This window comes from Periplaneta americana, chromosome 8 (genome assembly GCF_040183065.1).
Source record: "Periplaneta americana isolate PAMFEO1 chromosome 8, P.americana_PAMFEO1_priV1, whole genome shotgun sequence".
NCBI lineage: Eukaryota > Metazoa > Arthropoda > Insecta > Blattodea > Blattidae > Periplaneta > Periplaneta americana.
This window is the reverse complement of record NC_091124.1, coordinates 67,774,952-67,802,331: the sequence shown is the minus strand read 5'-3', so window position 1 is coordinate 67,802,331 and position 27,380 is coordinate 67,774,952. Positions and strand designations below refer to the sequence as shown.

General features: G+C 35.4%; 2 protein-coding genes across 3 annotated transcripts; one reads left to right on the top strand and one right to left on the bottom strand.

Annotated features, from left to right (window-relative positions):
* Positions 1-235: 235 nt before the first annotated feature.
* On the top strand, positions 236-10,560 carry Polr3I (RNA polymerase III subunit I). 2 transcript variants are annotated; one of them, XM_069833038.1, is made up of 5 exons: positions 236-367; positions 5,325-5,361; positions 6,818-6,898; positions 7,874-8,026; positions 10,343-10,560. In XM_069833038.1, exons 1-5 carry the CDS (start codon positions 360-362, stop codon positions 10,469-10,471), a joined length of 408 nt encoding a protein of 135 aa, XP_069689139.1. In that variant the 5' UTR covers positions 236-359; the 3' UTR covers positions 10,472-10,560. The 2 variants fall into 2 exon arrangements, with proteins under 2 accessions (XP_069689139.1, XP_069689138.1); XM_069833037.1 differs by lacking the exon at positions 236-367 and adding an exon at positions 440-492.
* DENR (density-regulated protein) lies at positions 10,550-26,630 on the bottom strand. Its single transcript, XM_069833036.1, has 6 exons — positions 26,454-26,630; positions 25,642-25,746; positions 19,818-19,905; positions 17,043-17,222; positions 16,809-16,948; positions 10,550-10,864 (listed from the first exon to the last, which is right to left on the bottom strand). The coding sequence occupies exons 2-6, from the start codon at positions 25,732-25,734 to the stop codon at positions 10,820-10,822; spliced, it is 546 nt and encodes a 181-aa protein (XP_069689137.1). The 5' UTR covers positions 25,735-25,746; positions 26,454-26,630; the 3' UTR covers positions 10,550-10,819.
* Between the last annotated feature and the right edge of the window lie 750 nt (positions 26,631-27,380).

Sequence of the window (27,380 nt, the reverse complement as noted above, 5' to 3'; positions counted from 1 at the left end):
TTACGTGTGATGCTAGACATTATTTTGTGATTGTTCTGTGCATTTAGATATGACTTGATATTGTTTCTTGCAACATTTTCTACATTTTGATGTATGAGACATAGACTATTATTGTTGAAAAAAATACTATAATTTGCCTGTAAAAATAGCAATAATTAATTTGGTTCCCGTTAATACATTTTACAGTTTTTAGGGAAATTTAGTCATTTTTAGGGAAATTCTAATACATGGTGTTGGCGAAGCTGTCTTGCACATGGGCATTTGGCAGGCTGAATGTTAACATGGAGGCAGTATTTGTTTTTCTTTCGTACATAATTTATCGTTGTACTCGGTCTTATTAATGACCTGACAATAGAAAAATGGAAACGCAAGTACCAATTACATGCTATGAATTAGTATTGACAAAACATTATTGATATTTATATTTATAGTTTCACATTGAGGTTATGTAAGAATGAGGTTTAACGTGTGTTGTGGCCAGTCCCGAGTTAGGTGAGATTCTCCCGACTTCCCTGGTGGAATTCTGATGTAAGCCAGCCGGGATTGGTAAAAATATCGATTTTACAGATATTAGAGCATACTTAAATTAAGTTAGCCTATATTTCCAATTGCGCAATTCAATAGTTTGATTTATACATCGATTCGGTTAATCTTCGGTATCTCCCCATACCAAAAACGGGACACACCCGATTTGCGTTTCGTTATGGGTTAGGTGGGTTAAATGAGGCGACAGGCCGACGTATATGACAAAGCTACTGGGTTAGTTGAGGGGACATTTAAATAAGTGACGTGAGACCGAGGAATGTGAAAAAGTTTCAATAATTTAAGTACGTTTTCTCTCCCGAGTTTAGGATGGGGAGATAGAAAAGTTTCACCCATAGTAACATCGAAGAAACAGGTACAGCAGCCACGATTTCATCATTACTGTCGGCTCCACATAATACAAAGTTTTCTCCTATAAATATAGTATTCATTTGTTAAAGCATAAGGGAACAAATTCTGCAGAAGAGCTGTGAACTATCCCTTTAGTAAATTAGAATGGCAAAACATGGTAACAAATTAAATGACACGTAAATTAATAATGCCCTAGCAGAGTATTAAAGTTAAATGCTCAGCCAAAAAATTTAAGAAAAGTGACTTAGCATGTTCTTTCCGTGGACCTCCCATAGGTTTACGCCGAATTTGACACTCTACAACAAGTGTATTAAGTTCTTACATGACTCATTCCTCACAAGTGTGATTTATCTTAGTCGGCAAAGTCCAGCCGCACCATGTCGCTCTTTAAAAACAATATCTCTATCAAATAGCATTGTTTAAAAATTACATCTCTATTCAAAGACTTTCCACATGACAATTGTTAGCGCATAGTTCAGCAGATGGTGATACTGATAATGCAATGCTACTTGAAAGACGATACTATCGCAGTGTTAGTTAATCTGTTTCAGTACCTATTCGTTGCTCTCCCAGTTGGTAAACAGTGTGTATTTTAAGTGTGTTCAGTGGCAAAAATGATAGTGTTTATGACAAACATTGTATATTGAAATGGAATGACCACATTAAGGTTTGCTGTATATCAGAGCAACCCCACTATTCCCTAGGCAAGTCCCCTCCATGCGTCTCCAGCTGCCGTTCGGGGAATGCTATGGAATGATAATGAAATGGAGAAATGTTTACAGAATGATGTAATGCCTGATATGGGGAAATGGGAGAACCCCGAGATAAACGCCAACTGCGACCTTTTCCACCACAAGTGTCACTATGGAACATTACTTGTGTTTTACATTGTAATGAACTACACTATCTAGCCTAAACCACTATCTCCTGGCTTAGTTGCCTCATGATTGATAGCTTATTGGCGTCATTTATGTTCCAAACTGTCTTCAGACAGTTGACTGAACACTCATCAAAATTGTCTAAGGAACAGATTAAATTTTATAGAAAATTCTTTGTATACCCAAATAAATCATATACATTGGATATACATAAGTGAGTTATTAATTTATCTATCCACCTGTCTTCAGACAGTTAACACACATCAAAGTTGTCCAAGGAAAAGATCAATGAAATATTATACAAATTCTTTGTATGCCCAAATAAATCATGAAATGGCTTTTAGAGAAACCAGAGGTTCATTATCGCCCTCACATAAGCCCGCCATCGATCCCTATCCTGAGCAAGATTAATGCAGTCCCCTAGCAGCATATCCCAACTCCCTTAAATCCATTTTAATATTATCATTCCATCTACATCTCGGCCTCCCCGAAGTTATTTTTCCCTCAAGTCTTCCATCTAACACTCTATATATATTTCTAGATTCATCCATGTGTTATATACTCTGTCCATCTCAAATGTCTAGATTTGTTGTTCAACTGTCCAAAGACAGGTCTGAACCTCACAAGTGATACCAACATGGTTTAATGTTCCTAAATTATGTTAGGTGAAGAATACAATGTGTGCAAATCTGGTATTGACTTTCTTCATTCTCCTGTAACTTCATCCCTCTTAGGCCCAAATATTTCCCTAAGCACCTTATTCTCGAACACCCTTAACCTCTGTTCCTCTCTCAAAGTGAGAGTCCAAGTTTCACAACCATACAAAACAATTGGTAATGTAACTGTTATAAATTCTTTCAGTTTTTTGAAAGCAGACTGGATGACAAAAGCTTCTCAACCAAACATTGGGTCTATATAAGTGAGTTATTAATTTGTGTATCCACTAAAGACCATGATAACCAGTGTTTTAGTTGATTGATATTATTACATTGGAATATCTTATTTTAATGGCTGATACGGTAATCAGTTTATTGGTAATGGAAGAGTTTGGTAACTTTAATAGTGTAAAACATTAAAGAACTGTTAAAACAGTAGAAATAGATCCTCATCTTAGTCATTTAAGCCATGATGACATGTTTAGGAGGGTTGGTATAACTGAAAATGGTGGAACACAAAGCGATACAACAAGAGCTCTGAATATTGGAAAAGATGTAATATTAAGAATGTGGAGTCGATATCGCGAATTTGGCAGTCCAGAATGACACCCAGGTAAACTGAGAATTACAACTGCAGCACAAGATAGATTTATTTGCTTAAGAGCCTCGAGAGAAAGAACTTCAATAGCTAACATATTAAGAAATTCATTGCAGAACGTTGGGAATGTAGTTGTATCAACCCAGACTGTTAGGAACAAATTGCATTAAAGATAGGAACTAATTGCATTAAAGACAGGAACTAATTGTATTAAAGAGGCCTCAATGCCCATTGAAGTGGAAATCGAGAAGCTCGTCTTTTGTAGTGTCAGCAACAAAGTGATTGATCAGATGATCAATGGAGTCAGATTATCTTTACCGATGAATCAAGCTTCATTCTTCATCCAGATTCCAGAATACAGATATGAAGACAACCAGATACTGCAGAAAGTCTAAGACTGGTCATCAGCATTCGCTGAAATGGATATTGGATAGGTAAGGAGTGTATCGCAATATGCACCATCATGCAGATGGGAGAGATAGAAAGCATACCCACCAGCAGCCACAGATGCACGATAGTGCAGTCTCTTATCTGCGGGTAAGAGACACTAGCTGGAGGGTGCACTGTGCTGATGACCGCTGGTCTAAGATGTGTACAGGAGGTTCTAGCATGATCTGGGGAGGAATTATGGCACACAGAAAAATAGACTTCGTTTTAGTTAGAGGAGCACCAGGGACAAATTGTTACATTAAGTAATTTTGCAGCCTATAGTGTCTTTTCCTATCACTGAAGAAATCGTCCTGAATTCCTTCTGATGCACGACAGCACGTGTTGTCAGAACAGTTGGAAACACAATATTCAAATTATACGGTGGCCTGCTCAATCCCCAGATCTTAATCTGATTGAAAATCTGTGGGATAACCTTCAAAAGAGGGTTCTAGAGGACCTAGAAAACACAGACTCTAAATCGGCTGTTCCTACATCTCCAACTTCACTGACAGAACATTGTTCATCTCATGTCCAAAATGCCAAGATGCTGAGCATTACCAAATGCAAGAGTAAGTGATGCTCATTATTAATGACACAAGTGTTGTTATGAAGTTGAGAAAAGAGCCATATTGTAAATGAGTTCATACCAATGTAATAATGTCAATAAAGTAAAATACTGGTTACCATGGTTTCTGGTGGATAGAGAAATAAATAATTCACTTTTGTATACCCAATGTTTATTTGAGTATACAAAGAATTTTATATAAAATTTCATCTGTTTGATGTGTGATGGATTCATCGTCAGTTAATGAAACTACTGTAGTGCCAGTTCCGAAAAAGAAACAAAATTTGCAAAGTAAATTTAGTAGTGAATGGGATGGGAAGGAAGAAGCTGGTGAAGAGGTTGAAAAGCGAGCAAAAGTACCAATAATGTGAGCCCGATTTCTACATTTCATCTCGATAGATACATCTTGCTTCTTTTAAAAATTATAATGTTGTGATTATTATTTTACTTTTTATCATCTTAACGTAAGCTTATTATTGTGTGTACGGACACTGCTTTTCAGAAAACGACTAGAAATCATAAGATATAACCTTGATAATTTCTTAAGTTAGCTTCTGATCATAGAAGAGTCTAAAGGGGAGAGGTAACCCCCCCCCCCCCCAAGTCGATATGACAACAGTTATATTTAAATTTGCAGAGTTATTTTACTTTTATGCATTAAACCCAACAGTTTTATTTCTGTCTTACATATGTAAGTCAACAAAACATTTGTTAGGGGTGAGTGTACATCTCTTTAATTGTAACTCATGGGCTCGTCCTAGCAGTGGCCGAGACTGGCAAATGGCGACAATAGTAGAAAAAAAAGTTAGACCCTCCTCCAGGAAATCCTGGATCCACCATTGCTTCGGATATCCCAATTTTGTTCGGAAAAAAACCTGGCAATCCTGGTTATGGCTTTTGTTTTCTCTGAACTTTCATCATGTCAATTAGAAATGTCAAAGGAGGAAGTAGGCTACCTCCTCTGTTAATACGTAACAGGTACATCTTCGCAAACTGTATTTCAATATATTTAGTTTGGAAGCCTAACATATCATATAAACTATTTTATTTATCCTGTAGATTGAGGTACATCAACATAGGACAAGTCAACTTTACATATTATAATATTAATACATACCTATATATAAATTAGTCTATATAAGAGTAACAAAATATGATCTACGTAAGTTTGGGCCCCTTGGTACTATAAAAATAACAAAAAATATGCCAGAAATAGTATTAAATTATAAAAAATATATACATGTAAATATAATTAGAATATAAACTCTTGATAATATCATTAATAAAGGATATTATTATTTCAGAATAAACGCTAATGCTGCGACCTTGAGTAACTATGAGGTATGTTATAATATCTTCTTTCTTTCGCATTAAGCCTGAGACTTGTTGCTTTATTCATCAGTGCTGTTATAGTTATAATGTATCTTCCCATGTTAATTTTGGGCGTCCTAAACTTCTCTCTCGTTTTGGTTTCCAATATCTAATTTTATTCCCTTCATTAATCTGGTGAACTAAACACGATCGATGTATCTATTCCATTTCATTTTCCTATCCATTATCCAGTAATTCACAGATTCAATTTTGCTTTCATTAGTGTAATATGTTACTAGTTAGCGATGTATGCATAGAAGGGGAAAGAAACGGCCACCCTACCCTATTATCTCCTGGCTTAGTTGCCTCGAGTGATGCCATATGAAGAGTCCACTGCAAGAATGATGGATGTCATTTGGAATACATTTTTCAGGAGAAGCAATTGAAAGTTTGAAATGCTTAGTGCTCAAAGTTTAACTGTGATTTTCCGATCGTTACTAGACAATGACTATCAGTGTTAATGCCATATAACTCTCTAAGTACATTCTATATGTCTTAAGCTATGCATTGACAGTCTTGGTTCATTTTCGACAAGAAAGTGACATCCATCATTCTTGCAGTGGACTCTTCATATTGGTATCACTTATCAGGTTCAAACCTGTCTTCAGACAGTTGCCCAAACAACAAACCTAATTATGTCGTTTCCGATTTTATCCCACAGTGATTTTTGTGTAATTATTTTTAAAATCTTCATTTTTGTTGTTTCATTTATCCGAGCTTCGTTTTTTTGTTGCTCTCGATTCATACTCATAAGTATGGGTCTTACAACTGATTTGTATATCCTAGTTTTGGTTTCCTTTCTTAAATTTTTATTATTCCATGTCTTATTATTGAGGGAACCTCCAATTTTATTAGCAGTATTGGCTTGATGTGTTACTTCGTCATTTATTATGTTTGTGCTATTAATCTCAATGTCTAGATATTTAAATTTCATTGTGTGCTCTATTATTTTACCACTTATTTCTAATTTTACTCTTCTAGGTTCTTTTGATACTGCCAGTCATCATCCTCTTATTGTGTCCTCCTTTTGGAAGGTCGATTTCAAATATGTCTCCATTTGTCTCCTGTCTTCCAAAGCTTTTTTCTTGTTTATTTCATCCCACTTGTATTCCCATTCTTGTAAGTTCTTCTGAATTTGATCTATCCATCTTTCACATGGTCTTCCCATTGGTCGTCTTCCTTTCACTTTTAAATTTAATATTCTCTTTGGCAGCCTTCCCTTTCCATTCTGTTAAGGTACCCAAACCACTGTAATCTCTTTTCTAATCGTCTTGTTAATTTTTCAACCTTCAGAGTTTCCTTGATTATTATGTCATTTGCGCTAGTATTTTTTTAACTGATACTTTCACGTTAACATAAGAGCGAAAATTATTGGTTAATTTATGCCTAATTAATTGCTCAGAAAATTAAATATTTTCCATTATAGGTGCTCACACTTCTTAAAGAACTTCGTGGACAACAGAAACGCAGTAATACAAGAAGTCAACTTGCTACAATAACCTATGAGGTATATTTTCTTAATTAGTCTATTTGAGACGTAAAACTTTTGTTTTTTTTTTTTTCTTTCTTTTTCTTTTTAATGCATGTGAAGCATTTTCTTGCACTGAATATGTCACATTGGGTTTCCTTTGATGCTAATTTTCAAGATTATATTTTTCACATTTTAGTATTAAGCCATTACCAGTACCTACAGTATATAACACACATCTGTTGCTATCAAATTATCAAAAACAATTTTTTTTATTATTTATTCCTGCCAATTCATCAGCAATGATTCAAGTATAGCAGCAAAAACTACGTCGACAGAGCACGCAAGAAGTTCCATTATATCTGTTTATTTTTCTTGCAAAAGAAATTTGTACATGAAAAATGTGTTCGTGATAATAGTATGATATCTTGCAGACATATTTCGAGATGTGATCATGGCGAGAGACATCTGGCAGACTTGAGGGAAAATTCCTCCTAGCCATTCAAAGAATGCAAGACTTCTTTTCCATCCAAAAAATCTATTGCTGTAAGCAAAAAAATGAGGACATTGTATTCTATTACTTGTTTATTTAATTTGATTATTCATTTAAGAAGTTTAATTTCTTAACAGAATCTGAAGAATCATTACTTCCCCACAAAATTTGTTAATGGATTATTTTCGGAGTGAAGTTAATGCAGTGATGTGCTCTACATTCCTTTTCTTGCTTTCAAACTTCAAAACGGTTTTTTCTTCCATCAGACTTTCCAACAGATACTTTTAAGTCCCACACATCTTACTCGCCTGATTTTGAAGAACTGTGCAGTGTGAAACTTTAATTATGTAGCTTCCTCCATTCTTAGTTCTCTTGGATCCACAAATCTTAGAACCTCGTTGCAAAATACCTTCAAATTTTATGTACACATTGGTAGGTTTGGATCTTATACACTTCAGAAAATAACGTTTTCTATTTTGTATTTATACAGCTATGAAAACACAAACTTACCTGTGTTGCAGACAATCCGATATCTTCAAGATACTCCTTGCAACCAGCAGTCAGAAGAAATGATCAAAAACTTTTTGAAAGCAATTGAACCTTTCAAGTTGACAAAAGCTGAAAAAGTTATGCTACTTAACAATCCACCTACAACTCCGTTAGAAATTCAATTGGTATGTATATTTAGTGCTTTCTCAATGTCTCTCAGTGCCATTTTATGATTTTTAATTCATTTTAGTCTACCATGTTTAATTATTCAAGTAAGAGAAAATTAAGAGTTTTACAGGAGGAAATATTCTCTGGAGACATCGAGATCACAGTCTACTATATAGTCACGAAGCTTGAGTTTTGAGGGTGCTAGAAACAATAGACTGTGATGGTTCTATTTTGCATTGCCTGTAATGAGGCGATATTAGCGATCCTAGTAGTGAGCAACTATCTAATGTTTGCATATTTACTACGTATTGACCTTCGCGACTGTATATACTAGACTGTGTAGAGATCTTCATCAAAGGAAAAGTTAAAATCAGGACCAATCCCAAAGAGAAAAATTAATGTTTATATTCTGTGAAATATCCTAGTAAAGGGGAAGAGAAGGTCAGATTTCCTTATCTCTACCAGGTTAAATATAAATAAATACTAGAATAATAAAGAAAAAAAATTGAATTTGTCAAGTGTACAATAAATATTCCAAAAATCTTCCTTCATAGACAAAGTGACTTTTTAATTTTTCTTCCTACCCAAATTATGGTAAATCATTGTTTTTTTAAGTAGATTATTTTACGATGCTTTATCAACATCTTAGGTTATTTAGCATCTGAATGAGATGAAAGTGATAATGCCGGTGAAATGAGTCCGGGATCCAGCACCGAAAGTTACCCAGCATTTGCTCATATTGGGTTGAGGGAAAATCCCAGAAAAAAGCTCAACCAGGTAACTTGCCCCGACTGGGAATCAAACCCGGGCCACCTGGTTTCGCGGCCAGACGCGCTAACCGTTACTCCACAGGTGTGGACTCATTCAGTTAAAATCATAACTTGCTAATTTCCAAAACTCTGTGATACTTTCACCTGGTCTTTGCCTTTAAACATGTTCTAAATTAGTAATTACATTTATTAGGGCTATTCAGAAATCAACTTCCGACTGTGGATTGCTAGATCGTTGCAGGAAGATGGCGCGCAGTAGTCACGAGTAAAGACGTAATAATGCTCCCATGCATCGCACACACATTTCAGTTCAGTAGTCTGTGAGAAACAGCTGTTGATAATGATAATGGACACAATTATTATTCGTCCTACGAGTTGTGATTTCTTCATGCAGAAGGAGTTAACGCTGCTAAGATTCAGCATCGATTGTGTTGTGTTTATGGCAACATTATGAGTGATAGTGTTGTACGGGACTGGTGCAGAAAATTTAAGAATGTGCACAATGGGAGAGGTCAAGGACGACATTCCATTGTGGCTGATGAACTCATTCAACAAATTGAACAAACTGTGCGTAAAAGACGTTTCACAATTTCTGAACTCTCTGAAAATTTCCCACAAATTTCAAGGACAAAAGTCTATGAAATTGTTACAGCAAGGTTAGGTTTTCACAAATTTTGCGTACCTTCGGTGCTGAAAAATCTTACTGAGCATAAAGCTCAGAGATTGACCTCGGCCTTAATGTTCCTTCAGCGCATTACCACAATGATGATGATCAATTTCTGGACAGATTCGTGACAGGAGATGAGACATGGGTACAGTTTGTGAATGCTGAGACCAAAGAACAGTCAAAGCAGTGGATGCACACCCAATCTCTGAACAAGCCAAAAAAATTCAAATATTCTCAAACCGAAAGATGACTACAGTTTTTCGGGATCACAATAACAGCAGATGTTATTGTGAAATGCTAAAGAAGCTTCAGACAGCAATCCAAAACAAACACTGCAGATTGCTCTCCAAGGGTGCCAGTCTTCTCCATGACAAGGCGAGGTCCCATACTGCTATTTGCACAAAGGCTTTATTGGACAAGTACAAATGGGAAACTCCCGAACGTCCCTCCTTACAGTCCAGACTTGGCGTCAAGCGACTACCACCTCTTTCACAAGATGGAGAACTGGTTAGCCACTCAGCACTTCAATGACAATGAGGAGCTCATGGACGGAGTGAAAACCTGGCTGAGTACACAGGCGGTGTCCTTTTATGAAGAAGGAATACACAAGCTAGTCCCATACTATGACAAGTGCTTGAATTTATATGCCGACTATGTTGAAAAATAGTGTCACTATCCAGGAACGTTTTCCAGGCAATAAATAGTTTGTAACATTGTTTGTGTTTTTTGTAGCCAATCGAAAGTGGATTTCTGAATAGCCCTCATATATAAAAGTTAAAGAGATTAATCTAAACAAATATCGACTTTATATACATTACACTCTTTCTTAACTTCCTTAGTCTTTTGACATTTTATGCTAAATATTAAAATGAATATTTTGAATTCTTTTTAAACAGATGGTGGAAGAAAGTGAAGAGAGGCTAACAGATGAGCAAGTTGAACAACTGCTACAGATAATGATTGACTGTAATCTGGTGCAACCTCCTCCTGCTCAGGAACAAGAACCGGAACCAGAACCAGAGTGACAGAATTAAAAAGTGACTGAAATTTACATTTAAAATTATAAGACTGAAAATAAAATTAAATAAAGACACACAAGAAACTACAGTTGAGAGATGATGTTGCCTCCAATTTATTCTGTAAAGATGCCTCTCAAACTGTACAATTTTCACCAATAATAGTATTACTTTAACACAAATGACTTGTTAATATAATAATATTCACGAACCTTGCAACATGGCAATCTGTATACTTCACAAGGCATTCTTTACTCAACAGCTGGTACTGTAGCTTGCTGAAGAGGAAGCCAACAATGACTTGGGCTTTCCTCTTCATAATGAAATTATCAGCAGCAGCAGGTTACGGAAACAGTGTTATCTTTTTTGGTCTCCTAAATCTTCAATAGAATCTTCATCAATCTGCAAGCAATAATAAAACATGAAAAGAATAAATCAAACAATTTCCATTGTCTTTCCTCTCTAAGGTCTTCTGGATAAAATTATTGAGCTTTAATATAAAACACTCATTTGTGTGTGACTCAATAATCAGCATTACTGGGGCATTTAATAGTAAAATTATTCTGTTCCTTCAATGGTTTTTGTTTAACTTGTGTATATACAGGGTGTTTCCGGGCTGGTGTTACTAACTTCCAGGAATGGTGGGGAAGGGCACAATTTGAGATAAGGAATCCTGGTCCGGAAATGACTGAGTCGAAAGTTATAAGCAAAAATAGTTGTGTGGAAATGAAATAATTTTATTCCTCTGTACACCTTATTAATGTGTATTCATCTCTACATCTTTTACATACTGTATTCATCTGGCATTGTTTACGTTGTCTACCTACAGTATTCCGTTCAGTGCGCTGTCTGAGGGATTGGGACAGGCAACTACACTAAAGCAATGCAGATGGCGTAATTTGGAACAAACATGGTTTGTCCTGATATGCACGTCTGTAGACAGCAGTGTATGTGTACAGGTTGCAGTGTCCAGTCGATCAGTCCTAGTGAAATGGAGGAGCGGAATATGCAGACATGATTTTCGAATACAGATGAGCCAATGGGAACAGTAGACAAGCTCCAGATTGTATCGGGCAAAGTACCCACGTAGGAGACATCCGGCCCATACCATCTTTCCACGACTGTTCCAAAGGTTAAGGGAAGGAGGGCACGTGGTGCCAAATTAAAATTTCATTTCCACACAACTATTTTTTCTTATAACTTTCGACTCAGTCATTTCCAGACAAGGGTTCCTTATCTCAAATTGATACATGTGCCCTTCCCCATCATCCCTGAAAGTTAGTAACATCAGCTCGGAAACACCCTGTATAGGGGAGATTACCTGAATATTGGATGGTTGCTCATTAAAAGTTGGCAAGGTTTTTGCATTAAGGAGGATGATGGGTGAAATGTCTACTTACTACATTTTTCAAGCTTTGTCCTTGATTTTTGTACACATAATGATAATGATGTGGTGAAGTTTCATTTCTATGAGTGAATTAGTTCCGAGTTATCAACAAAAATATTTCTAAAGATTTGCATATTTCAAAATGAAATGGGTCACTCAATTTTTCAGTGAAATGTTTGGAATTGTTTTGCAAGACCAGTGGCATATTTAGAAAAACATCACACATTAGTTTTTCTATATCTTTACTATAAAAGGGAGAACAAATTTTTATAACCACTGCATACCTAAAAATAGAAATTTTCCACTGCGACTATAAATATTTCATTTTTTATTTAAGAAGTATTCGTTTAATCATAACACCCATGCACTATTTTGTTAACCACAGTATATAGAACATGCGACCAGCCTCATGGTCTAATGGTCAGAGCTTCTGGCTATAGTTCATGAGGTCCCGGGTTCGATTCCCGGTTAGAGCACAGGGGATTATTCCTGTGTTCGTCCATGGTCTGGAATTTAGGTTAAGTTTAGATTTAAGACCTCTCCTGGCACCACATTATCATAATCATCCTATCACGTCATCGGGGTAATGTAACTCCGCCTTCCAGGCACCCCAACCTCAGAAGTGGGTTAGAATTAAGCCACGGCCAGGAGAGAAGACCAGAAATGTCGAAAAGACAACCTGGTGGCATTGGATAAAAAAATATATATATATATATATATATATATATATATATATATATATATATATATATATATATATATATATATATATATATAGAACATGCAGTAAAAGTTTCATGTTTCTGTCATCAAAATTGTAAGAGCTTTCACACTTCGAACCTGACGAAATGTGCTGAAAAAAAAAAGTGTGAGAAAACAGCATGTAAAATTTGCGTGGAATTGAAGTTCAAGGGTGCAGCGATTTATATATTGCATAATTTTTATGATTTCGAGCAACGCAGAGCATTGAAACTTGCTCAACCTATAAATAAGAGATTGCTGATTCATTTTTTTTTTTTTTTTTTTTTACAAAAATACAAAAATGCGATTTTTGACTGAAAATGGCCAAAATTTCACCCATCACCCCCCTTAAGGAACTGCTTTGCTTCATTCTCCAGTGACACCATTTCGAGTTTGCTTGCAGTGAGAACAGCACTTGTCAGTTCAGGGGTAGTTTTTCTGAGTAGGCCTACACAGTTTTATAATATTTTGTAGTATTCAGCTTATCCTTATATCTATATATGGTTGTGAAGTTTAGATTCAAAACTAATGAATATAATGTCGTTACGTTTTGTACGTAAAATTATTTCCATGTTCTGAGCATTAGTTTTTTTAGTGTGGGTTCCCATTATCAGATAGTTAGCAGGTAACCAATATTGGATATCCGACATTAGGCTTCAATTTATTTCACTTATATATGAAGAGTCCACTGCAAGAATGATGGATGTCACTTTTTTGTCGAAAATGAACCAAGACTATCAAAGCATAGCTTAAGACATACAGAATGTACATAGAGAATTATATGGCATTAACACTGATAGTCATTGTTCAGTAATGATCGGAAAATCACAGTTAAGCTTTGAGCGCTAAGCATCTCAAACTTTCAACTGCTTCTCCTGAGAAATGTATTCCAAATGACATCCATCATTCTTGCAGTGGACTCTTCATATGATAGTTGTCTTACAGAGCCATTGTCTGAAAGTGCAAAAACAGTGGGATACAAAGTCAATGATGAGAAAAAATGAGGTATTTGAGGTCATCCAAAATTTACAATGTGCTTAAATCAACTCTTGAATACTGTAAAAAAAAAATAAACTGAAGGACATTAATTCTTTAATAAATATATAACTCTACAGAAAATGCTCCGTGGGCAGTGAACTGGAGAAAGAGTTAGTGAAATATTGCTAAGTCATGGAGAGTAGATATTTTGGGTTGAGACCTTCTGATATAAGACAACTTGCTGTTTAATTAGCTGTAACTAACAATACTGATCACCCATTTACACTCTCAAAGGAAGCTACAGGATATAAGCGGCTCAGGAATTTTTTAAAGTGAAATCCTTCACTTAGCTTGAGAATGCCAGAATCGGTGTCACTAAGTACAGCCAAAGGATTTTCTAGGGAGAGAGAGTGAATTTATGTTTTTATATATAGGAGTCAGAGCTGGAAAAAGTAGGTTTCAAACCAGTGAAACTGTACAGTGTGGATGAAACAGGGATAACCGTTGTTCAAAGTTAACAGTTGAAAGTCGCAAGTGTTAAGGGAAAGAAGCAAGTCGGAACTTTGTCTTCTCAAGAGAAAGCAGCTCTTATGATAATAGTATCTTGCATGATTGCAACTGACGTGTTCATTCCATCTTTGATAGTCTTTCCCCGAAAAAATATGAAGGCTGAACTGCTAAATGGTTGCCCTCCAAGAACTATTGCTAACTGCTACCCTTCAGGATAGATTCAGCTTCGTATATTTACAGAATGGTTCCAACATTTCTTAGAGCATAAAAAGTCGACTCCTGAAAGCTCAATTGTGTTAATCTTGGACGAACATTTTTCTTATACGTTGGATGGATATTTTTTTTCATACGAGAAACACTGATGTCATCCACTTAGCTTGGCAACATGGGGTTATAATTGTGTACCTTTCTCTGCATGTGACAAATTACAGCCATTAGATGTGGCTTTCATGGGACCATTTAAGATTTACTACAATCAAGAGGTAGAGTCTTGGATGACTGATCATCCCTTCAAAGCCATCATGACCTATCAAATAGGAGAACTTATGGGAAAGGCATATGCCAAAATTGCAACCCTAAAAAATGCCGTGAATGGTTTAAGTAAATGCGAAATCATTCTCTTCAACAGGAATATATTCGATGAACATGAATTCGTTCCCTTAGACGAGCAGCAGGTGAAAATGAAGGTGAACCTGGTGGTGCAAGTGGGTTCAAAAAAACAGTCTCACTGTTCCACCTGCATCAACCTCCAACAGGCCAATCTACTAAAAGGCCTACAATAGGACGACCTACTGGTACAGCAGCTACAATCATAAGTTCACCATTTAAGAACTCTCTTGAAGAAAAGCTTAAAAAAATAGCCAACCAAGGACATCGAACAGCAAGTCATTGGCAACTCAGTCGTCAGGAACATTATCGAGAAGCTAGCCTACAGCAGCAGCAACAAGTTTCCAAGAAAATGGACGCAAAAGGCAGCACTGCCCCTCTTTCTCCTCCTCATCTGAGGACAATTGTGTTCCCCTGGTCTCAACCAAGAATGAGGACAATGCTGACGAAAAATGTTTATATTGTAATCACTCTTATCGTTTAGGTAAAAGTGGAGAACAAGGATACATCATATCAAATGTCTTCAATGGGCTCATGAACAGCGTTCTGATGTTGATAAAAAAAAGGGGTGGAAATCATTTGTTTGTGATGTTTGTTATTAATTTTCATGTAGTAATTTGAATATGTTTTGACACTCTTTATACAACAATGGAAATATAGATGCATTCTGTATATTAACAACTTTGGTATAAATAACATTTCCTTTTGTGTTTTATATTGATTTTTCAGTTACATTCACTATCCGATATTAGGAACCCTCATCGTAAAATTCTGACATGTGCACATTTTAAACTGTCGAATGTTTTTTCATGAAATATTTGAAATTAAAATAAATACTGCCCATACAGTTTTTATAGGGTGTTTGTAATAAATAATAATAGCCTACATTCTTTAAACATATAATGCAAAAAGAAAACATTCGAAAATAAAGTTTTCAAAAAGTATCCGATATTTGGGCACTCTCGCCTTTGACATTTTTACGTGGTGTTATTCCTGTCATTCTTTATCCGGCAGAGTGAGCAGAAGATTGTACGAAGTCACAATACATTTAATATAACAGTTTAGTACTAGCTGAAATCCTGTGACTTGTAAGGCTACATTCCCAATGCAAACTTAAATGTTAACATAATAATAATCTGACAAATAGAAACAAAAGATTTGAGCAATAGGATATATTGATGCTTGAAACACTGATTTTGTATGCCTATTTCTGCTGGAAATTGAATTGAGATATGGTGGTATACTGAAAGTATGAGACTAAATCTTCATTCTGCACAAGTACTGTATTATATCATATTGGGCATTAATTAATATAATAATCATACTTTGCTGCATTATTTCTGTAAGATGTGTTCTCAACTGAAGAAATTGTTTGTCGAAAGGAGTCAATTGTGTGTTGTTATTATACAAGTAAGTTTTGTTTGCATTTTGTTTCATGGAGTTTGGGAGCTATTTCTGATATAGACACGCACTATTTTTCAGAGGTGTCCTGTTCCTCATGAGTACCTTTACAGGCTGAGAACACACTAAAAATACGATCATAGCTTGATTCTGAGCTCCAGATTGATTATCTTCCACTGCTACGTCACTCCTGTCTTGTCATTAGCTGAATTATTCATGTTGGCACAAAGCTGGAGCTACCAAGCTTCTAATTTTAGGTTATAGTTACATCTACTTGAATTGAACGTATTGTGAACGACTTTTTAGTGCTAATGTTGCTTTAGCATTTTCTTATCTCTTTATGTGTTTTTCACATTGTTTTGCTATTTGCTTTTATTACCTTTTATTTGTATTATGAATTTTGTTTGTTCTTTTCTGTCTCTCTTATGTACTATTATTGTCTTATGTATTTCAACTATGTCAAATGCCCAAGTTGTATTCATAGACTGCAAATAAATTCAAATCTGCCTGTTGGACTTGCACAAACATCGCATATATAAGGTGAACAATAGTCCAATGCATGTTTAAGTGCAAAGATCCATCCTGGGTCTAATCCTCAAAGAGCCACGCCAAGCCAACCACTAGACCACCAGAATCATCATAAATGGAATTCTACACTTTGCTAGACTCATTGATTCTAGGAAAATCTTAGTTAACTATATAATGCATTTACATTTTACTCACCTCCGGCCATTTCTCTGGAATGATGTCAAAAAGTTCATCTTTAACATCACCTTGAATAACAATCTCATCGTCACCAGTAACTGATGATCCACACGCGAACTTCGTACCAAAGAACTTAGATGCCACTTTCAGATCAATATCTGAAAAGAAAATATTTCACGCCTCAATAAAAGGGCTCTTTTCATAAACCATGATCAATTACAAATACATTTAAACTTATATGGCAACACTTACCAAATGTACTAAGTCCGGTTACAACAGTAACAGATTTCTTCTTGCCTCGAGGAGCTCTTGATACACATACTTGTTTAGGACCATCTTCTTTCTTACGTGCTTTCATGATGCCCTTTCCACCCCTTTTTTGGCGCTTTTTTTCCTCTTCGCCTCCTCCTCCTTCACCTTCTTCTTTTTCTCCTAGAACAGTGTACTAATGTTACTCCACAGGTTTAACAAAGTGGTAATAAAATAAAACATGAGAATCCCAGTAACCAAAACAAAATCATTAACTCCGTCCATAATTAGATGAACAACAGGCGAATAAAATTTAATAAATATGTAAATTGCATGCGTACTTACAACTAGTTAAACAATTCATTTTGAAAGGGGATCATCTCCACTTTCTTAAATTTGACAGGAGAAGCAAAAACCTATTTTAAATCTTTCACAATGCCGAAAAATTAAAACAATTTTTTGTCATTAAAGGACACTGGATGTGATATAAAAAAACCTACATAATCATTGTTGGTCATACAGGATGCCCAGGAAAATTATTTTTCTTTCATGGAGATGATCTGTTTTCAACATGAATCTGGGTTTGTGAAAGATAAGTCCACTTTTATAACTGAAATTTGTACTTTTATAAAAATTAAATTTAAAAAATACAAATAGCACTGCAAAACCTTGCTAAAACAACATATAATAGGCAAAATAAGTATGAGGAAAGCTACAGTTCTTCAGAAACTTCGTCAATTGTAGTTCTCTATTAGTCCCTCTTGAGGGAAAGGGTACGAGCTAGGGACTGCCCTCGTACGTAGACGACTTGGGTGGGCCCATTGTATTACCTGGAATAGAAGTCCCATGCTACAGATTCCACTAAGGGCCACCTCCGAACTCCTCCTACAGCCTACTAAATCACTTTACCTTTCTGTGTAGACATAACTGCAGTCCCTCAACCCCGTCCCAAGAGAAGTATAACATTTGGGTTGCATTCAAAAAGTATTGATTATTCAATCTATCTTAAATAAGAAGCAATTCTATCATGAGTCCATTGGAGAGCCAATGATACACAGCACTACCACTAGCAACTAATGACCACATATCACGGTGTCTAAGTTTGGTGGCGATCTGCAGCCAGCTCTACATGAGAGCAAACTCGGAATATGGGAAAGAAACGGAGATGATGGTGAAAGAGGGAAGTGTAATAAGTGGCGAAATGAGTCCAAGGTCCAATACCAAAAGAGACCTAGTAGTTCTGTTTCAACTGGTTGAGGGAAAACCTCGGAAAAAGATTTCAACCAAGGATTTGTACCTGGGACCACTCATTTCACGGTCAGACATTACTCCATAGTGGTGGACCCATTGTAGTTGTGGGCCACACATTGATTTTATTTTAGAAGTCTTTATAATTGGCTAAGATGTACAGGTAGAGTGCCTGATGTCTTCTATTTTCTTGATATTGCTAGGAAGGTTTTCCTTGGTAGGCAGTGTTTTCCTTCTCACAGTCATTCAAGAAAGTGCATACTTCATTAGAATATGACCTTTCCTGGTAAGAGTCAAATGTAGCTTTTTTTGTTTTGAAGTTATGGATGCAGAACTCGTTGATCCAGAACTGCTGGTAATAAAATATCTCCTGCACTGGTAAGCATGGAAGAAAAATGTTCTGCATGTAATCAAAATATAATGCTACAGACCTATTCATTTTTTGCTAAAATTATTATACTACAAGTACATCATTCCCAGTTGAGTTCATTACTTTCGAGTAGTAGTCAGCATGCCTGACTGTGAAGTTAGTAGGCCCAACACTGAATCTTGGTTGGTACAAGTTGCCAGGTTGATATTTTTCAAGTGTTTTCCCCTCAATCCATTTAACAACATACGTCAGGTAATTTTCAGCACCAGATGCAAGAATCCCACGCTCATTCACCAGCATCGTCACTTTCATATTCATCCATCTTGCTTACTTTCATCCTACCATATAGGGCGAACAGAATATGACCTAATAGGTGACCCAATCTCAGAACAGGATTCTTCATCATAAACGCCAAAAAAGTAGTCAGACGCAAACAGCTACAGGCCAATATGTGCAGTGTCAGAAAAGAAATTCCTAGTTGAACTGACTCATAGATACTGAATACAAAAATCGTCCAAATATTGAGATAGTACATGCAAAATAAATTTTCGGTCTCACAGATGCAGAAAATATATATCTTCGAGAAAACCTTGAAGTCAATTTTGTGTATCATAATATTCTCTCTTCGTACTTCATGTAAGCAAATGTATTTAATTAGAATTAGAGTCTGGCTGGGCGGAAGAGAAGGCCTACTGGCCTTAGCTCTGCCAGATTAAATAAATAAATAATTATTAAATTATTATCAATTATTATATAATAATTTAATAATACACTTAAAGAAATGTGGCATAAAACATCTTTGCCCTAATGATCATTAACAAAAAGACCCAAAACAATTTTCTAAGGTAAGAGATGCAAATAGCTACACGCCAATATGCGCGGTGTCAGAAAAAAAAATTCCTAGTTGAATGAGCTCATAGATACTGAGTAAAAAAATCGTCCAAATATTGAGACAGAGTACATGCAAAACAAATTTTTCAGTCTCATGGATGCAGAAAACATAGCCTATATCTTCGAGAAAACCTTGAAGTCATAGTACCATAGTACTCTCTCTTCATACTTCGTATATAATAATAATTTAACAATACACTTAAGAAAACGATTTCAAGGAACTCATTACTTACATAACTATAATTAAAATTAACAAAGAGCAAACTTACCCAACTTAACAACTCTCTCAAATTCTGTAGGCATATTCCGTTCTAGCCACTGCTTACATTTTTCATATTCTGGATAATATTCACAATACTGAAAAAAGAAAAGTTAAGAAAGGCTATATTCACACAAGTACAAAATTTTATTTTTGCAATACTTGATAAATAAGTTAATTATTTTTAACATATATTTGGCAATGAAAGTAAAATTTACAATTCATTTCTTAATTGTCATGGCAACAATTCTTGAACAGGACTGAAATACAGTACTAGTTTGACAGTAACATAGCAACCAAGTCATTTGTTACTTGAATTAATGAATCTATTGCAAAAATTTAGGAATGCAATTTTGATTTATTATTACTTTTTACATTTTTTTCAACTATTGCAAAAAGTTATTCACTAACCACAAACTGTAAGTGACATCTGATCTCGAATGATTGCTCAGTTTCCCAAACTGCATTCTCGACCAGATGATTCTCACTTACAGTTCTCAGTACGTAATATACTGTTCCAATCCAGTCAAGAAAGAAGATAAATTCCAGCTTATTGGAGAAGCAATATATTGCACAGCACATTTTTCTCAATAGGATGTCTTCAATGTTTCAAATACCGGTACTAAAAAATATTGGAATGCAAGAGGACTAATGACTTTGCTGCCAAACATTTATCCATTTGAACAACATATTTAAAATATGGGACAAGGTGTCAAAAAACTTAACACAAAATTACATCCAATTCTGAAATATAATTTCTAAAATTTTTAGTAGGCCTACCTGAGCAATATAGCTCAATGAAATCCTATCATTATGCAATGAAATCAAAAAAAGACCAAAAAAACTAAAATAAAATTTTTAAAATTAGAAAAATTAAAAAGTATATGCCACTATCATGTGAATTGTGCTTACTGCATACAGCTCAGCTGTTTTACACTCACTCAAAAAGATTTTGTGAACCAGATACATACTCCATGTTCATAAGTATTTAAAATTACATTTTACACACATCTAAGTATCCCTACTAAAATTAATGTTCTACAAAGGAAAAAGTGCGTGCGTGTGCATCCCATGTCTACCCACTTCACTTGCGTGATTCGGATTTCGCATATTGCGGATAGTTGGCAGGACTGTGACCCCATTTTTCAAGTTTTACACCATTTTGATAGGCCACTCTGTGCATGTGAAGTATCTATGGAGAGTTAAGTCGTATGCTAGGGTGACTGTATGTTTAAGTGTAGTGTAGTGTAGGGAATCGATGATGATGATGATGATGATGATGAAAATGAAGGGAGAAGGGGAAACCTAGTGCCGGCACATAGCTTACTCCTGTCAAATAGCAACAGGCTTAACATCCCATCCAATGGACGAGTCACTATCAACAGTGACATATGCCTTCTCTTCATGTGCACTGCGGAGAGATTTGGGATTCAACCCAGGCATACTGGTGCACAATGTAGTGATTATATGTTGTGTACCACCACCTCTCCTAATCCCAAGGTAGATATTTTACAAGAAAATCTGATCCCGCTGGGAATTGAACCTGGGCCAGCTGATCTGGAGCAGACCTGCTACCACAGAGCTAACTCACTGGATTGAAGAAATAGAATGTGAAATAATGTATGTGAAGGTGTCTATGAAAGAACTCAAAAACATAATCTTAAATTATAAAGTTAATATAAATACAGTAAAATCTCGATAAGATGCGCCTGTTTATATGCTATCCCATGTAATACACTTCTTTTGTCCAGTCCCTGCACATTTCATATATAACGCCTTTATAAAATACCCCGTTTGTTGCGCTCAAGTCCCGCATAATACGCTGTTTTTGTGGAATATTTTCTATGTAATTTTCAGCAATGTACTGTAACAGCAATGAAACATCTTAGTCATTGAACTCACTGGTGCCATTAACCTGAAAAGTATTGGTATTCGACCCTTTACCTGCGCATTTAAACCTTCATACCTTAGTATACCCCACCCTCTTGTTACGCTCTCATATTCGACTCCTTACCTGCGCGGTTAAAGCCTATATACAGTTACAATACCCCACCCTCTTGCTAACCCTCTCTCTCAAACAGTATTCCTCACTCAGCCGTAATAAAATTCTGGAAATTTTTGCTGGGCAGTTTGTTGTCCTTTAGTGTATTGAAGTGTCTGTGAATGTGATTACAATGAATGTTAAACGAAAAGAGCTTTCTGTGTTGGAAAAATTGGAAATCTTATGAAAGTACGATGAGAACAGTACTCTTAATCAGAAACAACTCTCTGATTCATTAGGAATCGCATCATCGATATTAAGAACGATAATAAAAAATCGCGACTCAATCACTGCAGATGCGACGTCGGGAGAATGTAATCACAGGAAACTAAAGTGTGGTAAACATGAGGACTTGGAGAACACTCACACGGCAAACAACTATAAATGACTTGTTTTTTTCGAAAGAATTAAGTACAGTGCATATTGGAAATGTCTTTGACATAGAGTACAGTAATTATATAATAGAGTAATACTATATTACCTTTCATGAATCATGTATTTCAATAAAGAAAAATGGTAATAGATACTGTATATAAGTCAAAATTAATATACCCGCCTAATACGCGGTCCCGGTTAATATGCAGTTTACACCCGGTCCCTTGAACAGCGTCTTATCAGGGTTTTACTGTCACTAATTATTGTGCAAAGACAATCAGAAGCTGCTTTACAGCTTTTAAGTCCTTAGAGCAAAATTACGTATAAACTTCTCGAGGAGAAAAATATTCAGTTTTAAGCTAATTAATGTAATAATTTAACCCTTACAGTAGTATTATTTTAAATTATGTTTAATCCAAGTCACGTTCAGTAGACAAAATTATCAATTGCAGTCTCTCGACACAATAGTTAGTAGTGCTTATCAATTTAAACTTTGAAAAATATCTTTCTGATGCAGCTACTATAATAGGAGCTGTTAATATAATTTTTAAAGTTACACGCACATTGGACATACTATGCTGCTTTAAGTCAGAGATCTCAGAAAGAAAAAATTCTTTTGGTTCCTTCAGTCTGTAAATGACGGCATTTTAAACCTACAATTTGTGGTTTTCAGAGATTAAGTATGGTTCACTTACATGGACGAGCTAACTCAAAATAACCATTTCTGACCATTAGGAAATGCAAGATTCTCCCATAAAGCTTCAGTACCATAAACTGGGGTTACTTTGAACACAGAGGAAACTTTGACCATTTTTTCAGAAAATCATATTTAGTTTTCTACATGCTGCATTTGTTATAAATTATCATAAAATCATTCTCATACCAAATTTACCTCCATCTATAACAAGTGCAGCATGTAGAAACCTAAATATGATTTTCTGAAAAAAAAAAATGGTCAAAGTTTCCTCTGTGTTCAAAGTAACCCCAGTTTACGGTACATGATCCATTCCCAACTCTTGTTTAACTCCACTTTGCCACGTCTGCCTATTCTTGCATATCCTTTAGTAGTATTGTTACTGGACCTTACTGAGTGTAATGCATGCTGATGGTTAAATATGAATTTCAGTCTGGGGTTAGGAAGGGAATTGATACTACTGTGGATTAATGTGTGGATCATTACTTTATTGCAATAAAAAACTTAAAAAGTTATCTAATTTTGGTTTACTAATTTAACTAGTAGATATATGGTCCCCATTTTGAAAATGGTCACTTTAGAAGTAGAACAAATAAAGAACTAACGGAACTGTATGGAGAACCGAGTAGTTTCCTTCATTAAGAAAGGCAGACTTAGATGGTTGGGACATCTTGAACGTATGCCAGAAGGCCGATTATCTAAACGGGCATTATATGGACACCCAGGAGGATTAAGGAAGAGAGGAAGACCAAGGCTGAGGTGGCTTCAGGATGTGGAGGATGATCTGCGGAGAGTTGGATGCAAGAGATGGAGACAACGGGCTCAAGATAGAGATGAATGGTTTCTACTGATTAAGGAAGCCCAGGCCCTTCATGGGCTGTAGTGCTAATAATGAATGAATGAAGTTAACTAATGTGGCAGAAAGGATGAAAATCATAGCTAATGTACCTATCTGTTTAAACCGACGTGATAGTAAGAAGAAATAGAGGACTACAAAGGGGAAGAGGTTTGAACATACTGTTTTTTATGTAGCAAAATGTTAGGCCTACATTAATTTCTGTATGTAAGTAAATGGGAACAAAGCACCCACAGTCATGTCAGTATACCATTCAATACTTATATGCCTGTGGAAAATAACCGAAATAGAGGAGTCTCATTTCTATACAAGAAAAGATTAGAGAAAATTAAAAATATCAGAAAGAACATATTTGGGTTTTGTGTATTAAAGATAAGGCAGAATCAGTAAATTGAAATCGAAAACTTAGAAGCTTTGGACCTCCTCAATGAGAGATGAGTGTGCAAGAGGGAGCAATGTTCTTTGTTCTTTACAAAATCTTTCAGCCATAATTCATGATGATGATGATGATGATGATGATGATGATGATAATGATATTAATAATAATCATATACTAAACAGCCTTTAGACCATGCGTTCTGTTGCAGACTCATTCCAACGTTTAGCCACATCATCCTATAGACCTTCTGCCACGAGATATATAATGCAGGAAGGCAGAACATAATAATTGTCTATTATTATTATTATTATTATTATTATTATTATTATTATTATTATTATTATTATTATCATTATTATTATTATTATTATTATTTACTATTTTACTGTACGTATTTTCACAGGACTCGAACTATAGCAAGGCAAAGTTCGTCTATTAGAATAGCCCTTTCTGAAAGCATTTACATAGAATTTACAAGAAATACGAAGATGAAAACCTACGCAACTGTGCTCGATTACATTTGAAAGAAAAAAAAAACTTCTCCACTATCCTCGGGTTACAATGACAATGAAAGCATCATGTGCCAAGAAGATAAACCCAAAAAAAAAAAAAAAAAATCTTAAATGGAATAACTTCATCTGATCTGAGCTGTTAATGATATAGCTCAGTCAACTTATTAGAAAACAAGTTAGCATAAGTGTGCACACTCATAACGCTTAAGGTAGAATCCGGAGTGTATTCAGGCCTGGTGGCACCACAGTACTATATTTCGAGGCTCTGGCACCAGAGCACTTTTATGATTTTCATATCACCGTTAAATTTTGAATTTATAAAAAGTCATATTTTATTCATAGGCTATTTAAACAATTGCGTAATGAGATGTATTTCGCAGTGCAGACCTAACAACCTCTAGATCTACATTAGAGACCAGCTTCATGGGTTAATGGTCAGAGCTTTTGACTACAGTTCATGAGGTCCCGGGTTCGATTCCCGGTTAGAACACAGGAATTTTTCCTTAAAGGGGAATGTTCCTGTGTTTGTCTACGGTCTGAAAATTAGGATAGGCTTAGGTTTAAGACACCTCCTGGCACTTCATAATCATTCTAACATGAGACCTTCGGGACAGTGTAACTCCCCAAACCTCAGAAATGGGTTACAAATACGCCAGTGTCAGGAGAGACCAGAAATGTCAAATGACAACGGTGGCATTGGCAAAATATATATATAGGCCTATTAAAACCCATGTATTTTCGTCTGGCATTCAGTAAGTATTCCTGCGAAAATGGTGGTGGTGGTGGTGATGATGAAGACAACTTACTAGGTACTGGTACTACCGAAATTCCAGAACAAGAGCACTTTTTTATTTAGAAATACACTACTAAATAGAGTTGTAATTAATTGTATTAGGCCTATATTCCATTTCGTTCATACTTAGGTATCAAACATATGCACATTATAAATCTTCGCAAGTTTTTTCTAACATCCTCACCTCTATTGGCAATGAGCAATTGCCACAATACAACACACGAATAGGGTAAGTTACACCGGGCTGTGGACCAAGAGGAAAGCCTTCATCTGTCATTTTTAGACGTTACTGTAAAAGAATTACATCCATATATTACATTTTATTACCGACATACAATGTATAACATACATACTTCGTGACTAAATAGTTATCATTAATAAAAATTGGTACTTTATACGTTTGAAATAAACTCCAGGTTAGGAATGTTTTGCAATGATTTATTTTTTCCACTCCAATCGCTGTTAAATCAAATTCAAAATTTTATTAAAGAAAATGTAACTATATTCTTGCATTTACACAAAATACAATCATGCAGCCTAATATGTTAACAAAACGAAATTAGAGTTAAGGATTGAATAAGCCAACATATTATTCAATTTAATATTGGCTCTGCGTTGTCTGTTTAAGATTCAAATCAGTGAGACAAAAAAATTATTAGATCGATACAGACACGAATCGTTAAACCCAACGCTCATTACAAGTAACGGAATAATAAATCGTTTTAGGTACGGTTTAGCAGAACTTCATTTCTGACATTTTTCGAGTTCTCATTTTCCGGCGTGAATAGAGCTCAAAACACTTCAAGATTTAAAACATGTCAAGCATGTTGTATTGTAGAACGAAAATAAGGCTATTGAAAGCTTATCTCCAATCTGAAGGAGAATTTCATGAGAGAATCTCATAGTTCAAAGTGCTGTAAACCGAAAGTGGTGTACAACCCCAACCTATTTCGAGCACGAGGATGGGTAAAGTAGAAGTGTGACTTTTTAGAATACCTTTTAATATAGTAACCGATTAAATATTTAAAACCGAATCCTCGCGAATAATGAGGTAATATTCTAAACAATATGCAACATTTACGAATGTTTAATTAGTATTTTATCTTCCCCATCACAGACGCAAAAGCAACTGAAACAGCAGAAGTCTGCAATACAGCGAGGAGCAGACCAAGCAGACAGAATGAGAACAGACAAAAAATAAATATCCCTCCCATATGACAAAAATATTACTCAAAACATAATATTAGATATAAATTTTGCAATTAATGTTGACGAAATTACTTCAAATTTGTCTAATACAATACTAAGTAGGGTAGATTAACAATGTCCACAAGCACAATCCTTCGAGCATCCTTTAGAAATGGACTGTATTGGTTACACTGTGCGGGAACTACCGCAATCGAATGATCGTGATCTACCAAAATTACCCGAAATATATTACTTTTACTTTTTCTGCATGTCGAATTTCAACATATCTAATTCATTTCCAAATATCAACATCCGTTCATTTTCGTGGGTGGGAGATGAAAGCCTGCTCACGTGTTTATAAATAATAATCTTGATTGGGGGTCACATATTGACCTTTTATTATATATATATATTAAAGAAAACCCTAAGATATGCTTTGAAATTTACACTCTCAGATCTACTGTGAACATTGATATACTTAGAATTTATTTTGCTTACTTTTAATTCTTTGTCATATGGCATAATTTTTTGGAGAAAATCTAACCATTCTTCCAGAATCTTTAAAATTCAAAAGAAAGCCGTACAGTAACAATTATGTTAAATCTTGCCTGCAACCAGTAGCGGTTCATGCCTAAAATGAAAAGGGGTTCACTACTTTTATGATGTTACATAGTTTTCCAACAATTTAAACAATATCTCATTTCTGAAAAATTAAAAAAATACTACAGTTCGTTA

What these genes read in the sequence shown, in the direction of transcription:
- Polr3I (XM_069833037.1), top strand. Translation starts at nt 455, where the DNA reads ATGAGGTTTAACGTGTGTTGTGGCCAGTCCCGAGTTAG. An exon ending in CGACCTTGAGTAACTATGAG is followed by an intron (nt 5,362 to 6,817) that starts GTATGTTATAAT and finishes TTTCCATTATAG; the next exon opens with GTGCTCACACTTCTTAAAGA. An exon ending in TTGCTACAATAACCTATGAG is followed by an intron (nt 6,899 to 7,873) that starts GTATATTTTCTT and finishes CCTGTGTTGCAG; the next exon opens with ACAATCCGATATCTTCAAGA.
- DENR (XM_069833036.1), bottom strand. Translation starts at nt 25,734, where the DNA reads ATGACAGATGAAGGCTTTCCTCTTGGTCCACAGCCCGGTGTAACTTAC. An exon ending in AACCGGACTTAGTACATTTG is followed by an intron (nt 16,949 to 17,042) that starts GTAAGTGTTGCC and finishes TTTTCTTTTCAG; the next exon opens with ATATTGATCTGAAAGTGGCA. An exon ending in TTCCAGAGAAATGGCCGGAG is followed by an intron (nt 10,865 to 16,808) that starts GTGAGTAAAATG and finishes TATTGCTTGCAG; the next exon opens with ATTGATGAAGATTCTATTGA.